Consider the following 17,321-nt stretch of genomic DNA (forward strand, 5'->3'; position numbering starts at 1 on the left):
TAATAGTGACATTCATCCCAAATTATTGAGAGTAGTGTATGAAATTTTTCACATGCCTTTTTTTTTTTTGTAAATAAAATGTTAATTAAAATCTCAAAATGGACACTCCTTTTAAATTGTTTATCCTTTAAGGGATCTCTGTCTCATTTACTATCAGAAATGTCTAAATGAAAATAAATTCAAATCAAATACCCTAAATCTGCCAAAAGTATAATTTTGGCAGTCCTTATAATGTAATGCTAATAAAACATTATTTTTTCTGAAACATCAAACTTTATCATTCTTATGGTGATTAAGCACACAGAGTTGGACGCAATCAGTCAAGCTGGACAGAATAAATTTTTACAATAAATGCAACTTTATTGACAGTAAAAAGTTTTGAAAATATCAAGGAGCACGCAATCTGTAACCGCAAAAACATCTTGGAAAGCGACATGACCTTTTTTTTTAATTCTTTTTTCCCCCCCTAGTTTTACTGAACTAATGAGGCAGTTGTACATCTCGAACTTTGAGGTAAAAGTGTTTTTTGTTATTTTACATCATTCACAAAGGGTTTTTATTTTATTTTTATTTTTTAGAACATTAAGTCATCGCGAGGAGGGGACCAAATAAAAACCCATGCCTCGTTTTCACTTCACATTTCAAAAATAATTCACAATTCAGGTAAAAGCAGAAAATGACAAGCACCCATGCTATAGTCCATTCACACACACACACACAAACACACACACGCATACATATCAAACCCAAGTGCTTTTCATATATATATATATATATATATATATATATATATATATATATATATATATATATAATTTTTTAAAACTGTTTTCAAGTACATTTTGCTTGCTAGTAGAGAAACTCAGGTTAAACTATAAAGCAGCAAACCAACAATAATAAGTAAGAATACTGAGTTTGGTTTCTTTCATGTTCCCGATATTAACATCATCAAATCATTCACCATACTGTAGCAATAAGGTATTTGGGTGCTATAAAGAAGCAGGAGGTAACATTTCATGAACTTTGAGGAATATGCTGGATAAGATTTGGAATATAGCTGATTAAATACACCAAGGCAGAAACAAACGACACTAAGTAGATAATCACAAGTGAGATAATAACAGAAGAGACTCAAACTGATTTGCTAATAATTCATCTTTAAATAATTTCTTAAATCACTTACATTATGGAACTCGTTTAAAATCTCAGCTGCGGCCGCCGAGTGCAAAACCACAAAGGGAGATTGTTTAAGCTGAGCTGACGGTTCAACCCCCCACCGAACCAAGGTGCAGAAGGCCGGCTCCAGTAAGAACTCCACCACCTAAACCAGGCGGTCGGCTATTGTCACTGTTAAATTCATCAGTGCAGTAGAACAATCACAGGTAACAACTCTGTAAAGCAGTGAAGTGCTTCAGTAAAGACGTTCATATGTAAGCAGGGAACCTATTCTAAAAAGTGCAGTCCTGCAGAGAGGTAGAGCACCCCGGGTCCATTCAGCGAGGCTCTTATAAGCGACGAAGCTCATGGTCTGATCTGCACCAGTATCCTAAAGCTCACTTTTGAAATCTAAAAGCCTACTTCATCCTAATTTTTCTCAATGAATCAGCTTCATCCTGAGGCTCTGTTCCACACAGTTAGCTTTGCACTAGGCATGGGCGTCGGTGTCGACGTGTCTATCTTTTGTCAAACGGCTTTCATGGTTTAAAGTCACTTCAATGAGATGCAGGAGAAACCGCAGAGTTCGTTTTCTGTTTGCACAAATCATAGAGCAGCACTGGGATATCCCCTCCCCCCACCTATTTCTGCACACTGCAGGTCATCTAGCTCGGAAAAGGGACTCCCATCCTTCCAGTGTTGACAACAAAGTTTAATCCGATTGTTAATAACAGGGAAAGAAATGGGATGGAAAATACCAGGCCTCCACCCATCACATCTATTAAGTCTTTTATAATTACTAAGGCTGCTGGTCCTTTCACCCCATCACCGTTTCATACCACTGCAGTTTTGATCATTTTGTACCAAAGTTTTCTCGGGTATGAAATGTTGAAGTACATTTTATACTTTTATACCGCTTCGTCAACCAACGACTAAACATAATTTTCTACATTCTACCAATTGTCTTCTCTAAAACAATGTGGCTCTGTGGTCATAATAAATCATCTCTATTTCAGTATTAAGCAAAATATCAACTCTAATGACATGTCATTAGAATTAAAGAGCCAAAGTCGGGGTGAGAATCAGAATAAATAGAAATATAATGTGACACTGCAGCAAGACGTCTTCATGGTCAGATTTTTTTCACGTTTTTATGAATTGCTAAATGTCATAAAAACATTTTTTAAAAATGGTAACAAGTATAAATTTAACACATAGAAACATGCAATGTAAGACATTTGGACAGTTTTAAGACTTTTTCAGGCCTAAATATTTTGACTTTTTGACTTTCAAACACCCTGCAGAAACATTGTCAATTAACCAGCAAATGTAAGCTTGCCGTTGTTCAGTGCTGCTCTATGGAAAGCAAGAGGCAGAAAACATCAAAAATAACCAACACTGATTAAAAGAAAATAAATAATTTCATTCAATTTTTCCTAAATTATTCTTGTAAATACAGTGGTGTCACCAAAGCAAAGTATTTACTTCTTTTTTTTTTTTAAAGATCTGACACTGCGATAACCTCGTACCGGCCCATGCCTGCTTTTGCACACTGTTGAACCGTGCTGTAAACAATATGTGTTCCTACAACAGTTACCGCTGTAGGAGTTAAGGCAATCCACGTCTGTGCTTCGTCTGTGTGTCAGAAGCTCGTCCCACACTCAGAGGCACACAGCTCTCGGTGCATATGTAGCTCGCCTGACACAGAAAGCACCCTCCTCAGCCGCCGAAGCAAAGCTCTCAGTGCGTACTGAATAAAACCTGTTTTTTGATAAATGCTTAAAATGCTTTCAGTAACTGCATGTGAACATGACCTCTTGGACGTGATCGTTTCTAAAGTCACCGAGGAAAGGATAGCTAGTCGGGTTTCTTGAGCACCAGTTCTCCACTGTTTCTTTTAGTGTGGGTGTGTGTTTGTGTTGTGTGTGAGTGTGTGTGTGTGTGTGTGTGTTCAGAGGAAATCCCCAAAGAAGGCACTTCTGAGGCAAAACCTGTAGTTTGCCATGCGATTTGATAAGGGAGTGCAATCAGTTACACAATTCGATTTGTCTAAGCTAATCTAACTGATGCATTAAAAAGATGGGGGTTTTTTGCTCACCTGTGGCATGTAGGATATAAATCCACAGCAAGCTCAGGATTTATTTGACTTAAACTAGGGATTTAAAATAGCTGATCTGGTGCAGAACAAACATGAGCCCCCGTTTAGATTATAGCTGTCTACCCCTCCTTGTGCAACCGCCTGTCCTCAGCCCACCTGGTGCTCTCCACGGCTGATGTGAGAGGAAAACTCGTAGCGGTCCTGGCTGGGATGCCCGCAGATGTTGCACTCGAAGGGCTGGCGAAAGCCGTGGCAGCCCATGTGGATCGTGTACATGACGTGGTCCAGGAAGAGGATGCAGCAGTGCCGGCAGTAGAAGGAGCGCACAGGCCTGCCCCCACTGTCCAAAACTTGGAGATTGTTCCTGGAGGAGAGAGGCGAGCCGGGGTTTCTCTTTACAACACCCGGGAGAACGGGACCCCCTCTGTCCCACTCCGCGTCCAAATCTTTGGCCTGGCTGGGGCTGATGGTGGGGTGGCCGCGGGGCAGTGCTGGGGTCAGATAGTGGAGGTGATGGTTGTTGGAGGTACTTGTAGGGGCTGTAGCCCTTGTGCTCTGCTCTTCCGCTGTGCTCTCTGTGTCCGTAGAGTCGGGGCAGCCGTTGGGCGAGGTGGTGTGGCTGTGCGCCGAGGGCTGGTCGTCCCGGGCTTCGCCTGCCTCCCGCCCAGGGAGGCCGAGGGACATCGCTGCGAGCCCGATCGCGCCGTGGGCTCGGGGGCCCTGGGGAACCACGCCACTGCTGAGGGAACCCACAACGGTTCGGAGCTCCGCCACGAAGCCAGGATGGAGCGGATGCAGCGAGGGCAACTCCTGGCTCTCGGCTTTACTTCTTGCGAAGTGGAGGTGTGAACTAACCAGACCAGATGAGTCTCCAGCAGAATGGGAGCTCAGGAGATCCCCTTCCTTTTCAGAGCCAGAGGACAGTTCATAAGGTGCTTCTGGTGGTTCAAGGTGCATGTGCTTTTCTCCTGCAAAAGAAATGTGGATTAATGAATTCTGTCTAGTGTGGAACTTCACACAGAGTGATAATGTTTGATGGTTTAACCCAGCGGTTCTTGTCATTTTACATGACGTCACCATCTTGCACCCAGCACTCTAATGCTGGGATGAAAACGTTCTTCTTTTAATCATTCGATTAAAATGCATTTAATCAAGTACAGCACATTGAACAACGTTGCATGTTGAAAACAGAGCAAATGTCTCTTTGTGCATAGCTAATATGTAACAGAAGCCACAAACATTATGTTGCTATCATCTGTTGCTATCAGGGTCCTGTCTTGGCTCTGGCTGGATCATTGGCCAGTCTTCTTAGGCCACACCTAAGAGTTAACACCAAACTGTGTCAAACTTTTCACTCATCCAACCCAAACTGTTACCTTTGTGGAAAAGAAATTGTTTAAGATTGGGTATGATCAGCATAATCTGATCAGTTTATGGTCAGCATAATCTGATCTGGAGACTGCTACAACACCACTGTCGCCATTTACACTGAAGTACATTTAACATCGACATGGACTGAGAGACTGCTGACCGAGAACGAAGTTACAAAATAAACGCCTGAAAACCTGAAGGAAATTTACAGTTGCTTAGATGGACAGTCCAAATCTCTTATGGAGAAAAGTTTCATCGCCAGATAAGACAAAAGATTAAGCTAAAAGTTATTTATGGCTAAGAGGAAGTATGAGGAGTCAATTTTTGGTTTTCAAACAATGACCTAATAATGCTGAGGGTCTTTTCCCCCTCTCAAAAATACTCTCATATCCAACAAAGTGAATGAAATAATACAGGAGGACTACCTCTATATTCCTCCGTTTCACTTCAGGTTGAGGGCTAAAATAATCGCCTGTTCCCACAGGTTGATCCAAAACTGATTTTGGAGCAGATGAAGCAAGCTAACATCGACTTCTGGAACGGCTTTCAGCTCATATTCATAAGAACAAACATGGTCTATCTTTTAAAGCCAGATCTATCGTAGATAACTAATCAATCTGAAGGAGATCTCCCAGTTCTGCCAAGACAAATGGTCAAATATCTAGTCAGAATTATGCTGGAAGTTTGTTTTTGTTACTTTCATGTTGTTATTATTTGGGGGTGAGTGAATATCCTTGACCCTGTGACCCCATATTTTGAAAAAGAAAATCCTCCTCACAATTAATCAAGTTCTTGTTTCCAAATTGCATTGAGGTGGTTGTATAATCGTATCACCTCAGGAGACACATCTGTCAACTGCAATATGAAACGTCCAAAATGATATTGTCCTGCTGCTGATGAGTGCATGCAAACATTTGACTGGTGAGGTAAATCCGAGGTATTACGGCGTCAAAACGAGCTCACCCAAAAACTTCTGTGGTGTTGACCTCTTTCGTTTGGTTATGCTGACAGTCAGTCTATCCACAAACGGCCTTTTCTCATTGGACGGCTGCAGCACGGGTTTGGTGATGCTCTCCATATTTACAGACTCTTCACCTGCACAGGGAGAAGCCTAAGCTTAATGACACTGACACCTGAACTAGTACATGTTAATTCATGAAGGGCCTGGGTTTCTTCTATGCGCGACGTGTTACCAGGTGGCATCTGAGAGTCCAGAGTCTTCATGTAACTATGGCAGCGCTCCAGATGTTCCTCCAGTGTGCTCTGTTGCTTATAGCTGCGACTACAGTAGCTGCACTTGAAAGGTTTTCCCACTGTCGGGGAAGAAACTGAAAATCAGAGGGAAAACATTTTAGCGATTGCTTGTCGAGGAGCCAGAGACGTAACAAACCAATAAAAATGTAGACTATTCATGACAGAAAGTTAGAGATTTCGTGCGTCTATTGGAGGGGATTTTTACTGACGAAGTTGCGCCAATATCTTCTTGGCTTATGAGACTGGATTTTCCCTTCGATTAGAAATTCCTGAGATCGACTTCTGAAGCCCGAAAGTGACGGTAAAAGAACCGCCTAACCCCTCACCGCAACCTTCCAGTTTGGTAAGCCATCGGAAGCGCTGACGTCAATTCACTGTAATCCAGTTCGCAGCGATGGTTTCTCTGTAAATGAACCTGTGCAACCCGATCACATCCAGCCAGAACTATTGCATCAACACTGTATGTGAACACCTGCTGTTTCACGTATGTTCTCAAAATTGAAAGCGCACTCACATGATTTCCTGTTTTTAAATCTGTAAATGTCACGTTTCTTTTTTTTTTTTTTCTTTACAGAAAATTGTGATGAAGACCTACTTCCTTTGAGTTTCAAAGAAAGGAGAAATGGACCAGTCTTGTTAGTGTACCCAATTCTAGCACTCTTTTACTTGGTTATACACCAACATCAATTAAGTTCAAAGCCTAAGAACGCACAGGAACTGCAAAGTGGAAGGAACATTATACAAGTAAAAAATTTGAAAAGTGTTGTGTATTCATCTCTCTTTAATCTGATAAATAATAATCTGACAAATAAGCAGGTAGAGAAAATAGGCTTCCAGCTCACGTAGAAGTATCTGCCAACAGGACAACAGGACTGAGGCCACAAACTCAGCGCTTATGGCAGAAAGAAAGCAGCGAGAAGTCAAGATGCTGTTCGCGACAGGTAATACCGCACGCCAGCTGACTCACACAACTTCGGTCCTAAAACATGCCGACGAAAGCTTCATGGTTTTCTTCAGCAGGGACAGGCGGGCTAATCAGGCTCGATGTGAAATTGCTTAAGATTTGAGACTGGACCAGGTGTCCACTTTCCAACAGGACAGCAACCCAAAACGTACAAACAGAGCCAGATTTAGGTCAAAGACCACTGATCCAATGTGTCCATGATTTGAGGCCCTACATGAAAAGCAGGTGGAGTCATTGTCAGAAACAACTATCAGTTCTAACTGCATTGAAAGATGGTTCTATGAAGCCTTGATCCAAGTGGACTGGATACAAATGAATGTCGCTGTTTTAAGAAGCGAGACTTTGCTTAACTGACTCTGTGGACAGTAAAAAAAAATTAAAAAAAATTAAGACCTTTTTTAAGGTTTTATTGGACCTTTATTTGAGTGTTTAGGCCAGAAAGTGAGTAATGAGAGAGGGGGAGGATAAGCAGCAAAGATCATCACCACTCAGACCTGTGACGGCCTTGTTGAGGACTAAGGCCTCCTTATGTCAGTTGTGCTTTTGCCCCCTACGCCACCACAGCACCCCACTGAAAGCTTTTATGAGCTGAAGGCTGATTCTAGTTCACTAATTTACCTGAATGAGTGCGCAGATGACCAGCAAGAGCATCTCTCCGACGACAGGCGTAGTTGCAAACGGGACATTTGAAAGGCTTCTCTCCTGAATGAAGTTTGATGTGGCGAAGCAGGTTGCCCTTCTGGGTGAAGGAGGCTCCACACTGGTTGCACTGAAAAGGTCGCTCGCCTGCAAACATGTGCGTGGATGTTTGGGCTACATTAATTTATTTATCAAAGCGTTAATGCCTGCGGCGCTTGGTCGTGAACGCCGTCGCCGAAGGCTCGTCTCACCTGTGTGGCTGCGCTTGTGGACCATCAGCACGTTGGGTCCTATGCAGACCATCCCGCACACCTCGCACTGCAGCTTCCCGTTGGGCAGCCGGATTGGCCCCGGTGAGGACGAATTAGGAGTAGCCATCTCACTGTAGAGGTTTCCTCTCTCTCCTCCGGTTCCAGCAAACGCTGGACCTCTTTCTTCAGTGGGACCCACCTTGTCATCTTTTCCGCTGTCGCTCCTTGCAGCCTCTTTGTTCTCAGACTGTCGGGCACCTGAAGACTCTTCATCGCTACACAGCTCAACCTTAATGGAGTCTGTTTTTTTTTTTTTTTGTAGAATGAAAGGCAAAGGAAAATGCATTAACTTGAATACATGCTTTAAATAATAAAAAAAACAATACATACTATAAGACTGAAATCATTTAAAGTGATGCAAAAGCTAACCACTTAGGGAGCGGTGAGGCGAGGACTGCTGGCTGTTGGGAGATCTTACAGAAGTGGCCCGCAACCCAGCATAAAAATCCTGCTCTGCTGATGATTCTCCTCCATTACCTGCAACACAAATATATTGTAATAAAGCAATCATAGCAAAGGGTGCACAGATTTCTCTTTCGAATCCACTGCACTCTGAAAAAGATTATTCAATTATTCCTTTATATTCACAATATATCTTATGTTTTTTCCAAGGACTCAAACTTTCTTAAAATTGTTGAACATTTTTACTCTTACAAAATATCTTTACCCAGTATTTCTCTGAATAACAAATGCTTTGCTCTGATTCTAATTTCATTCGGTTGTTACCCGATAACTAAGCATTTTTAAGAGATTTTTTTGTTTGTTTGGGGTACCTCTTGGCTCTGTTTTTGGGTTTATTTTTCCCCCTTTGGATATATATATATATATATATATATATATATATATATATATATATATATATATATATATATATATATATATATATATATATATATATATATATATATATATATATATATATATATATATATATATATATATATATATTTTTTTTTTTTCCCCAGATAGTTTTTTTAATGTAATTTTTACTAAGACGACATTTAGCCATACATCTTATTCAGAATTACAAATTGGTAAAAAAAAAAAATAACAAAAAAACTTGCTTTATTTGAATTCTGAAAAGAAAAGCATGTCTCTGCTGATCATTGTCCTGAAGAGCAAGGATTCTCTGAACAGGCAAAAGATTATGCTGTTAAGCCAAACTTGAAGAATTTAGGTGTTGCTTTCAGTCAATGTCTCTTGAAGGTTGCTCAGAATAACTCGTCCCAAAGAGATTTAATCATTTAAAATATCTCCAAATTGAGAAGGTTGATATTATCAACACACTGAATTGAGATGATCATTCATGCATATGTTTTCGCTCGTCCTGACTACTGCAACAGCCTTTCTGGATGTATCAAGAAAGCAGTACTCTGGTCCAAAAACCTCTGCAGCAGAACCGTTAACTGGACCAAAACAGAAGAACTCACATCTCTCCTGTCTAGTCTAGATGGAAAAGTTGTTAGGATCACTTCTTTCAGAATATTGGACCTAAACTGTTGAATGATCTTCCTTTGTTTTTAGATTGCCTTCAGATTCTTGAGTCATTACAAAAAGCAGCCATTTTTGTTCAAAAATCTTTTTCAAATACATGTTATCTTTCGTCTAAATTATTTGTATAATTGAATGAGTTTTTGGACTTTTTAATCATGTTTTATTTTCTGTATTTGAAAAGAACTTTGTGATTTTTATCTATGGATGCTAACTCCCCAAACTAATCATCTCCTCAAAGAAAGCCTCTAAATATAACAAATGCATTTACAAAGAAACTATTTATATTTGATTGCATTTTAGCAGCAAGATGATTCCTATAATACTGTCAACTTAATTGTTTGTCTGATGATCCATCCTTTAGGTCAGGCGTTTGCTGGATCCTCTCTCACTTCTTAAAGATTTGACTTTCTGTTACAGTTCACCAGCAGTAGATTTGTTTAATTTAGTTTATTTATTTGGCATTAATTCCCCACAAACGTTAAAGGCACTTCAGCAAACAGGTCAAGTTCATATCTTGTTAATTTCTTGAATCCAGATACCATGGTTAATTGCTTTTCCCCTATTTGTCCTGAAACCTTTTTTTTTTTGACTAAATTGTCCAACAATGTACAAGAATTAAAGAGAAAACTTTAAAAAAAGGATCAAAAGCCCAAAAAAAGAGAAAGATTTTGGAAAAACTCCCCAAAATGCTTGAGAATTATTGCTGAACAAATTCAAGAATCTAGTCCTTAGCATCAAATTTTAAGAAAATTTAAAAGAGTTTTAAACTTTTTTTCAGTACAAAAGACACACACACATATATAAATGTTTAGATTTACCTTGTGAATATGAGCGTCCATTACATTCATCAGCATTCATTCTCTCACCAGATGCCTGTAACAATAAAACACGTTTCAATTCATGATATTTTCTTTTTTTTAAAAATGAAACAAAATATATTTTATAAAGTATTAAAAATAAATACCTTAGCTATAGTTAATAAAAAAAATATACTAATCAGTTGGTGGATGCAAATGCAGAACACTGTATTCAGATCTGATTGTCGAATATCAAATTCACTTAAAAAAATGCTACCTTTTTTGTGTTTTTTTTTTTAAACCTGAGTTATATCTGACTGTTTCTGTATTCTGGTGAACCTCCTCTGTCTAACAAATGATAATGAAAGGCCTGACATTTATACAAATCGTCTGGTAAACAGTGTCAAAGGAGGAGTTGAAACCAACACACACAAAAAAAAAGGTTTAGGGGGTTGCAGGGCAAATGAAGACTATTTTCAACATGAGGTTACACATTAGTTAGCTGATAACATATTTTAAGAAGTCTGTTCAAATAAGCTACTTTAAACTTAAAAATGTAAAAATTTTGACCTGTTTTTTTTTTTTTTGTCTTAATGAAGTTAAACATGATGTTTGCTGAAAGATGTTTTTCAATGAGTGTACTAAAACGAAAAAAGTAAATAAATCAATCAATCATGGATGGATGGATGAATGGGAATTAAGTTTTACTCATGGTCACAAACTAATGGTTGGCTGGGATGGGAAATTATTATACCATTTATTGCTATTATGAAAAACAAAAGTTATCATTTCAGTTATTTCAGGAATTCATGATGTTTGCATAACCTGAAAACTATCGGTTTGGTTGGGATTCTTACTTTTGCTATTTGAAAGATCTTTATTTCCAATGTTGGTTTTACAAAAGCACCACATAAATACTTTTTTTTTTTTTTTTAAATGAACGATTAGTGGTGCATTTGCACCATTTTGTGTGGATGGTAATAAAGACTATACTGATGCATTTTTTATCATTACTTTTATAATTATTGCAATAAGTGCCACAAATTATTGTGATAACATTTTTAAAGTCCATATCTTCCATTTCTAATGGTCAGATTTACTCATTCAGTATATTGAGGTTGAGAACATAATTGATGGTTCCATCAGATATGACAAGTTGTCTTGGTGCTGTGGGCAGCAAAGTATCCAAAGACTGTCAGAATTTTGGACTGTTTTGTTGGCAGACTGATTGATCTTAGCGATATTGCTACTGATCTGTTCTTGAAAATCTTTAGATCAGAGTGAGATACGTTAAAGAGCTTCTCACTTATTTCATGATGTCAGTTGTTCTACTTGATCTCCTGATTATAAATGCCAGACAGTAACGAGAACTGGGTATAAATAAGGAGCTTGAACACATCTCTTTTTTTAAAAAAAGGGAGTTTGTGACAGTTAAGTCTCGATTTAACAAGAGGAGGAAATTCTTCTTTACAAAGGGTTGGCTTGGATAGCTTTATTACTAAATGGAATCATCATGTGAAAACCACTTTTTCCATGTACTGAGGTTATCTATGATCTGAAACATTTAGCTGTGACATAGAAACCAGAACAGAAGCTATCTGGACCGATATCTTTTTACAGCAGTGCAACTTGAAAAGCAAAACAGCTTGGATCTTTACACATCATTTTCCAATTGCAAATTCATTATTAAGAACAAATCCTTGTTTTCTCTTTAGTCCTAACTGTTATTAGATACTTAAAGGTTATCTAAAATGTCCACTTTTCAGTGGAGCACAAGAAACTTTTTCCAAGTCTTTTAATTTTACTGTATTTTTAATTAATTAATTATTATATGTATATATATATATATTTTAATGTGAATCAACCTTCTTTTTTAGAGTTTAACATGGAGGGAGCCGGGACATTTTTGTTAACAGTCCAAGGTGAGTAATGTCAGAGCATGTTTTTGAAATATTTTTGGTTTTATTTCCTCTCTATTTTAATATTTTGATCTTAAATGAAACTATTTATTAAGATTAAACATTACACTAAACAGTTAACATTGGTCACAGACTGGTTTGTTACCCTCAGAAGTTTTGAATAGACCGTCTGACTCTAAATTATTTAATTTTCTTCCCATAACAACTCAGGCATGAGATTGCCAGACTTTTTTTTTTTTTTATTATTTTTTTAGTAAAGAGTTCTAACATGCACTTGAAGTTCATTTTGTGTCTTTTAAATAATCATGGAGCTTTAAAGTTTTTGTAGAGTTAAATAAATATCAAAGAAATTATGAAAATGGTCACCTAAACACCCCGACATCTGAACCAGCCAGAGCTAAACTAGACTGCAAAGGACTCATATTTTAACATAGAAATAATCATATAATATTTTTTATATTATTATATTATATTATATTATATTATATTATATTATATTATATTTATTCAGATTTTCAGATTTTTGTTAGTTAAGGTTAAACAGGTCTTTCGCCCATTTTTCATTTATTCCTACTCTGTCCACCTCCTTCATGCATAATTGCCAAATAATTAACAATAAGGGGCATATAGTGCACGTTACATAAAACAGTTATCCAATAACCAAGTGACACAGATAGATACACCGAGACCAGACACTTTCTTGCTGACTTACGTTGTCTTTAGACATAGCCGCCAACATGTTTATGTTCACTGGGAGCAGACGGAGCTTTCACGTTAGGAAACGGAAACAGACCAAGATGTACAAGGCGGCAGCACCTCTCGCTCAAATGGATGACAACAGTGGACATTGACTTTGGAGAGAGGGGGAGGCGGAGACAGCACATCTCAGGGAGAATTAATATCCTGGCATTGGCCCCGCATGGGAAGCAACAGGCACTGATGCAGTCGGGAGACGCACCGGGGCACGGCGATTAAAATAAAATAACAGAGATAAATAAAGACAAGGGGACGCGCATCGGCACCAACCCTTGCCTTACAATCCTTTCTGGCCTTCAGATTGTCGAGTGTGCATTGGATCATATATGTTTCCAGATAAGTGTCATGCCTCACTCTCTCTGTCTCTCTCTTCCTCTCTCTCTCTTTTTCTCTCTCTCTCTCTCTCTCAGAGCATCCGCGGCTACTTGTTTTAGCCTTCTCGGAGGATTTCTGGTCCGATCAGCTCACGCACGGCTCCAGACAGCGGCGAGACGCGGCGAGACGCGGCGGCGGCGGCGGCGGCAGTGTGTTGCAGGAGTTGCGACTGAGCGAATTGTCCGCATGAACGCAGCTGTCATCCAACACCGAGCGCGTCAAACCGACCTGGGCTATATGTTTCTCACGAGCCGTTGCTATGGCACCCGACCACACGACAAATGGCATTCACCCGCAGCAACTATTCAAAAACACGCCGATCAAGCGGCGACGGATGGGCGGCGGAGTCCTCGTCCTTACCTGCAGGTCGATCGGTGCGCTCCTTCCTTAATTGTCTGCCTGCTTGTTTGTTTTCCCCAGCGACGGCAGCATCCCTGGGATCTTTTTTTTTCTCTTTCTGTCTTCCCTTCTTTCTTTTTTTCGTCTTTTTTTTTCACCTGAAACCCAAACAACTTCCGGGCCCATGCTGGGATACAGACAGAGCTGTTGATCCAGTGATTGTCGAATGCATCGATACACACATGGGACACAAACAATATGTTGACGTTTATAGTTTCATAACAACATGAGCTCGTAGAAATTACACAATCCCAGCGAGAATGTGTGTTCTCGAGCAGCATCAGTCTAACAAACCAGCAACAAGTTTTACGTAAAAGCCCGAAATGTGTATTATTATTTTTATTATTTGCACTTGTCTTGATCATTATAAACACTTATAAGTAAACATATATAGTACCTGCTCATACATGATTATGACAGCCGGTAAAAATTAGTAATGACGTTGTTTCTTTTGATATTACATTTGTACCACAAGATGGCAGCAAATTGTTGTTTTTGGCGCAATCAAACAGCTGTAAAATTCTATTGCATTAGGCATAGTACAATTCTGTTATGAATTGGATGATGTTCAGGTTTTGAGAGAAATATTAATTACAAAAATACATTTAAACAGCATGGCTTTGTACAAACATAGCTCCAGATAATTGATCTGACATTTCTGCTCTATACTCTTTTAATACCTAATAGAGAAAACATTTTTAAATCACCCAGCGAAACAATAGAATTAAAGAATTATCTTATCTTTTGCACTTCTGAAACCAATACCTGCACAAGTATATAAGTCTTCAAATGAGTGTGAAGTTAAAAGAGAATGACAGGAGGCCATACAAGGTGTTGCATCTCTCTGACTGACAGGAAACATAATTCTATCAAGAGATCATGCCAGATGAAAAATGTATCCATCCATTTATTGTCTATAATTGCTTTATGTTAGGTTCAGTGTCACAGGGCAAGCTGGTTTCTATGTCTGCTGGGCAATAGTAGACATACAGACTACAATGTCTACAAGTGACAAGTCCTTCACAGGGCCATAATAGAGACAGGTGTCACAAACAGCCATTCATACCTGCATTCATACCTTAGTGCAATTTAGAACCTACAATTAACATAACATGCATGGTTTTGGCTGTAGAAGGAAAGGCAAAAAAACACAAGGCATGGAAAAAAGGGTTGAGTTTTCTCATTTAACCTACAGCCTAAATCTTACCAAATCAGAAAGTTCTAAAAATCAAATAATAATTAAAAAAAAAACCATCAAGGTAGATTTCAAAGCACGCTTCCTTTCAGAACACAGAATTGAAAGAAATAATGAGGATGAAATGGGATTTACATGCAGAAAAAGGCCCAAATGTGAATCTGCATGTAGAACATGAAGATGAAGGTAGAATGGTGTTTGGTGCCATCCCAATCCAATGGAACATGTGAAGCTGCCTGCCTAATAAAAACAAAAAACAACCAAATTTCCAAACGCATGGACGATGTAGAGACAGGTCAATTTCCCTGGATGGCAGCAAATGCAGCAGTGGACATTGATATTTTAGACACTTTTCTTGTTCCATCAGTCCACAAGGATTGATGATGGTGATGATGATGTATCTTCCAAACAAACAAACAAGGAGCACTCAAACCTTGCTTAAGAAATGCATACCAACATAACATGTCCTGCAAACCCTGCAAAATGTATCTGAAACCAACTGAAGATTTATTGTAGGAACTGCAAATGAGAGATGCTCAATAAACAAGACATACATCTCTGTACAAATGATTTGTCACATATCCATAAACAGTTCTTTTTTTTTTTAATGAAACTCAATGATGGCCAATCTGTAAGAAAAATAGCACTACTATTTGAATCTCTGGGGTTTGTGCCATCGCATCAAGACCTCATAAGCTTCCTGGACCTTCATGAACATTTTCTCAGCATCGTTGTTAGGGTTGTGGTCTGGATGCCATGTCTTGGCCAGCTCCCTGTAGCTTCGAGTTATTTCCTCCAGAGACGCCTCTGTCTCCAATGACAACACCTAGAGTACAAACATTCAAACACAAAGAGAACGTCAACCAGAAACAGGGCATGGACGTTTTAACTCATCGTTCATAGCCTGCTCACCTTTAGCGCCTCTTTTTCTCTGTGTGTGTACTCTTTCAGCAGTATTTCCAGCACCTTCCTCCAAGCCTCTTCGTGGTATCCCCCTCCAGTCAGTGCACACAGGATGCGGTACGGCATTAAAAGAAAGTATTCCAGCACACTTCTGAGCCAAGGCAGGAACCAGAAAATATCCAGCAGTGCAGCTATTGAGTCAGACAGGTAATACAGTGTGGCCGTAGTGTTGTAAAAAAAACAATAACCCAGTGGAGCAGAGAAGGCAAGCCAAGCTAGACCAATCCTGTAAAGCCGTGGACCTGAACGAAACGTGGAGGAAAACGTTGTTTCAGCTGAGTTTTATAAATTCAAGTAAGGGATCTTTGAGTACGAAAAGGAGCTCACCTAGTTTCTGCTGGCTGCCAGGGGCTTTCGGAGGTTTGAACCTGCGGTGCTGTGCAGCAGTGATGCTAGCAGCCAAGCTTATAGGAAGAGGTGAAAGAGAGCTGCCGTAGAATATCGGTGATGTCACAAGACAGGCAGTGAGGGTTTTTTGGAGATCTGCAGTCTGTTGACCAACATTGGATACCAAGTGAACCCCTGCGCCCACGCTTAGGGGCAGAACGATCAAGTAGAAGAAACTGAGGGAGTTTAGTCCAATGAGAGCCACCATGCCAAAGTAGATCCCAACACACACCTGTCCAGCAAATCTGACGGGGCTGGCAGGTGGGAGTCCCTCTTTGGGCGGCCATCTTTCTTTTTCTGTATCTCGATTAGCCTCGCTGACGTAAGCTGGAATACGTATGAACTCTCTTGCCCAGCCAAAGCCAAAACCTCCCAGAGTTAGCATCCACAGCAGAGCATGGCTGTCTCTTCCCAAGTAGAGATGGTGAAGACCCAAAGGCCCACCCATCGCCCACAGGGCGTAGGCTACTAGGACTCTCTTCACCATGCTGTTGTAGCAGTGGATCAGTTCCTGCTCTTGTGAGCTGTCATCCTTGTTTAGTTCCTGCAATGGAGTGACAGAATTATGTCTGCTTTCACATATGAGAGTGTTTTAAAGATTGTTATTAAGAAGGACTGAGGTTTTTTTTTGGGGGGGGGGGGGACTAACCCATGTGAGCTATTCCGAAACTCACATGATGCCACATGTCATGATTTCCTGATCTTATCTGCCAGCTGTTCCAGTCATTTCTGGCAGAAAAGTCAGAGTGATTTTTAATCTCTGTGATTCATGTCCCTACTTGGATTAATATGTTATATAAATGGGGTTTATTTTTGCTCATAATCATCAAGTCATTTACTTTGACATCCCCAGAAATTAATGCCGTTGAAAAAGAATCATATGACCTCGCTAAGTAGACTGAAAAAAAGAAAAGAAAAAAGATTTCAACCAACTTTCTCTATTCACAAAGCCCATCTGTTCCTTTCACATATTTAGTACTTGGCTTTGTGTCATAAAGGATGTTTTACTTACGTAGTCCGTAGTTTAAAAAATCCTTATCCTGAGAAATCCTTTTCAGTGGTTTCCGCTGTTGAAGTTGCAGCACGTTGTTGCAACAGTTGGACTTTGGATCATGACAATAAGATTACACAGCAGCCCAGATACAGAACGTCATAATGACTGACGGAATAAAAACAAAGTGCTTGATTTTTGAAAACAGGATGCTAATGTTATAAGCTTTGAATATTTTGAATTTATTAGAAGC

The 17,321-nt window shown here is 39.5% G+C and overlaps 2 protein-coding genes across 2 annotated transcripts; both read right to left on the minus strand.

Moving 5' to 3' along the window:
• Window positions 1-335: 335 nt before the first annotated feature.
• On the minus strand, window positions 336-13,711 carry ikzf4 (IKAROS family zinc finger 4). Its single transcript, XM_088007370.1, has 8 exons — window positions 13,494-13,711; window positions 10,105-10,159; window positions 8,162-8,269; window positions 7,733-8,032; window positions 7,461-7,628; window positions 5,818-5,952; window positions 5,588-5,719; window positions 336-4,221 (listed from the first exon to the last, which is right to left on the minus strand). Exons 2-8 carry the CDS (start codon window positions 10,142-10,144, stop codon window positions 3,401-3,403), a joined length of 1,704 nt encoding a protein of 567 aa, XP_087863496.1. The 5' UTR covers window positions 10,145-10,159; window positions 13,494-13,711; the 3' UTR covers window positions 336-3,400.
• A 1,500-nt stretch (window positions 13,712-15,211) lies between these two features.
• dnajc22 (DnaJ (Hsp40) homolog, subfamily C, member 22) lies at window positions 15,212-17,185 on the minus strand. Its single transcript, XM_014993299.2, has 4 exons — window positions 17,090-17,185; window positions 16,018-16,621; window positions 15,640-15,932; window positions 15,212-15,553 (listed from the first exon to the last, which is right to left on the minus strand). The coding sequence occupies exons 2-4, from the start codon at window positions 16,562-16,564 to the stop codon at window positions 15,377-15,379; spliced, it is 1,017 nt and encodes a 338-aa protein (XP_014848785.2). The 5' UTR covers window positions 16,565-16,621; window positions 17,090-17,185; the 3' UTR covers window positions 15,212-15,376.
• Between the last annotated feature and the right edge of the window lie 136 nt (window positions 17,186-17,321).

Source organism: Poecilia mexicana, unplaced genomic scaffold, assembly GCF_051168715.1.
Source record: "Poecilia mexicana isolate PSO_F unplaced genomic scaffold, ASM5116871v1 scaffold_7, whole genome shotgun sequence".
Classification (NCBI taxonomy): domain Eukaryota; kingdom Metazoa; phylum Chordata; class Actinopteri; order Cyprinodontiformes; family Poeciliidae; genus Poecilia; species Poecilia mexicana.

What these genes read in the sequence shown, in the direction of transcription:
- dnajc22 (XM_014993299.2), bottom strand. Translation starts at nt 16,564, where the DNA reads ATGGTGAAGAGAGTCCTAGTAGCCTACGCCCTGTGGGCGATGGGTGGG. An exon ending in TGGCAGCCAGCAGAAACTAG is followed by an intron (nt 15,933 to 16,017) that starts GTGAGCTCCTTT and finishes CGTTTCGTTCAG; the next exon opens with GTCCACGGCTTTACAGGATT. An exon ending in GAGAAAAAGAGGCGCTAAAG is followed by an intron (nt 15,554 to 15,639) that starts GTGAGCAGGCTA and finishes TTTGTACTCTAG; the next exon opens with GTGTTGTCATTGGAGACAGA.
- ikzf4 (XM_088007370.1), bottom strand. Translation starts at nt 10,144, where the DNA reads ATGAATGCTGATGAATGTAATGGACGCTCATATTCACAAG. An exon ending in GGACTCTCAGATGCCACCTG is followed by an intron (nt 5,720 to 5,817) that starts GTAACACGTCGC and finishes CTCCCTGTGCAG; the next exon opens with GTGAAGAGTCTGTAAATATG. An exon ending in AACACCACAGAAGTTTTTGG is followed by an intron (nt 4,222 to 5,587) that starts GTGAGCTCGTTT and finishes TTTCTTTTGCAG; the next exon opens with GAGAAAAGCACATGCACCTT.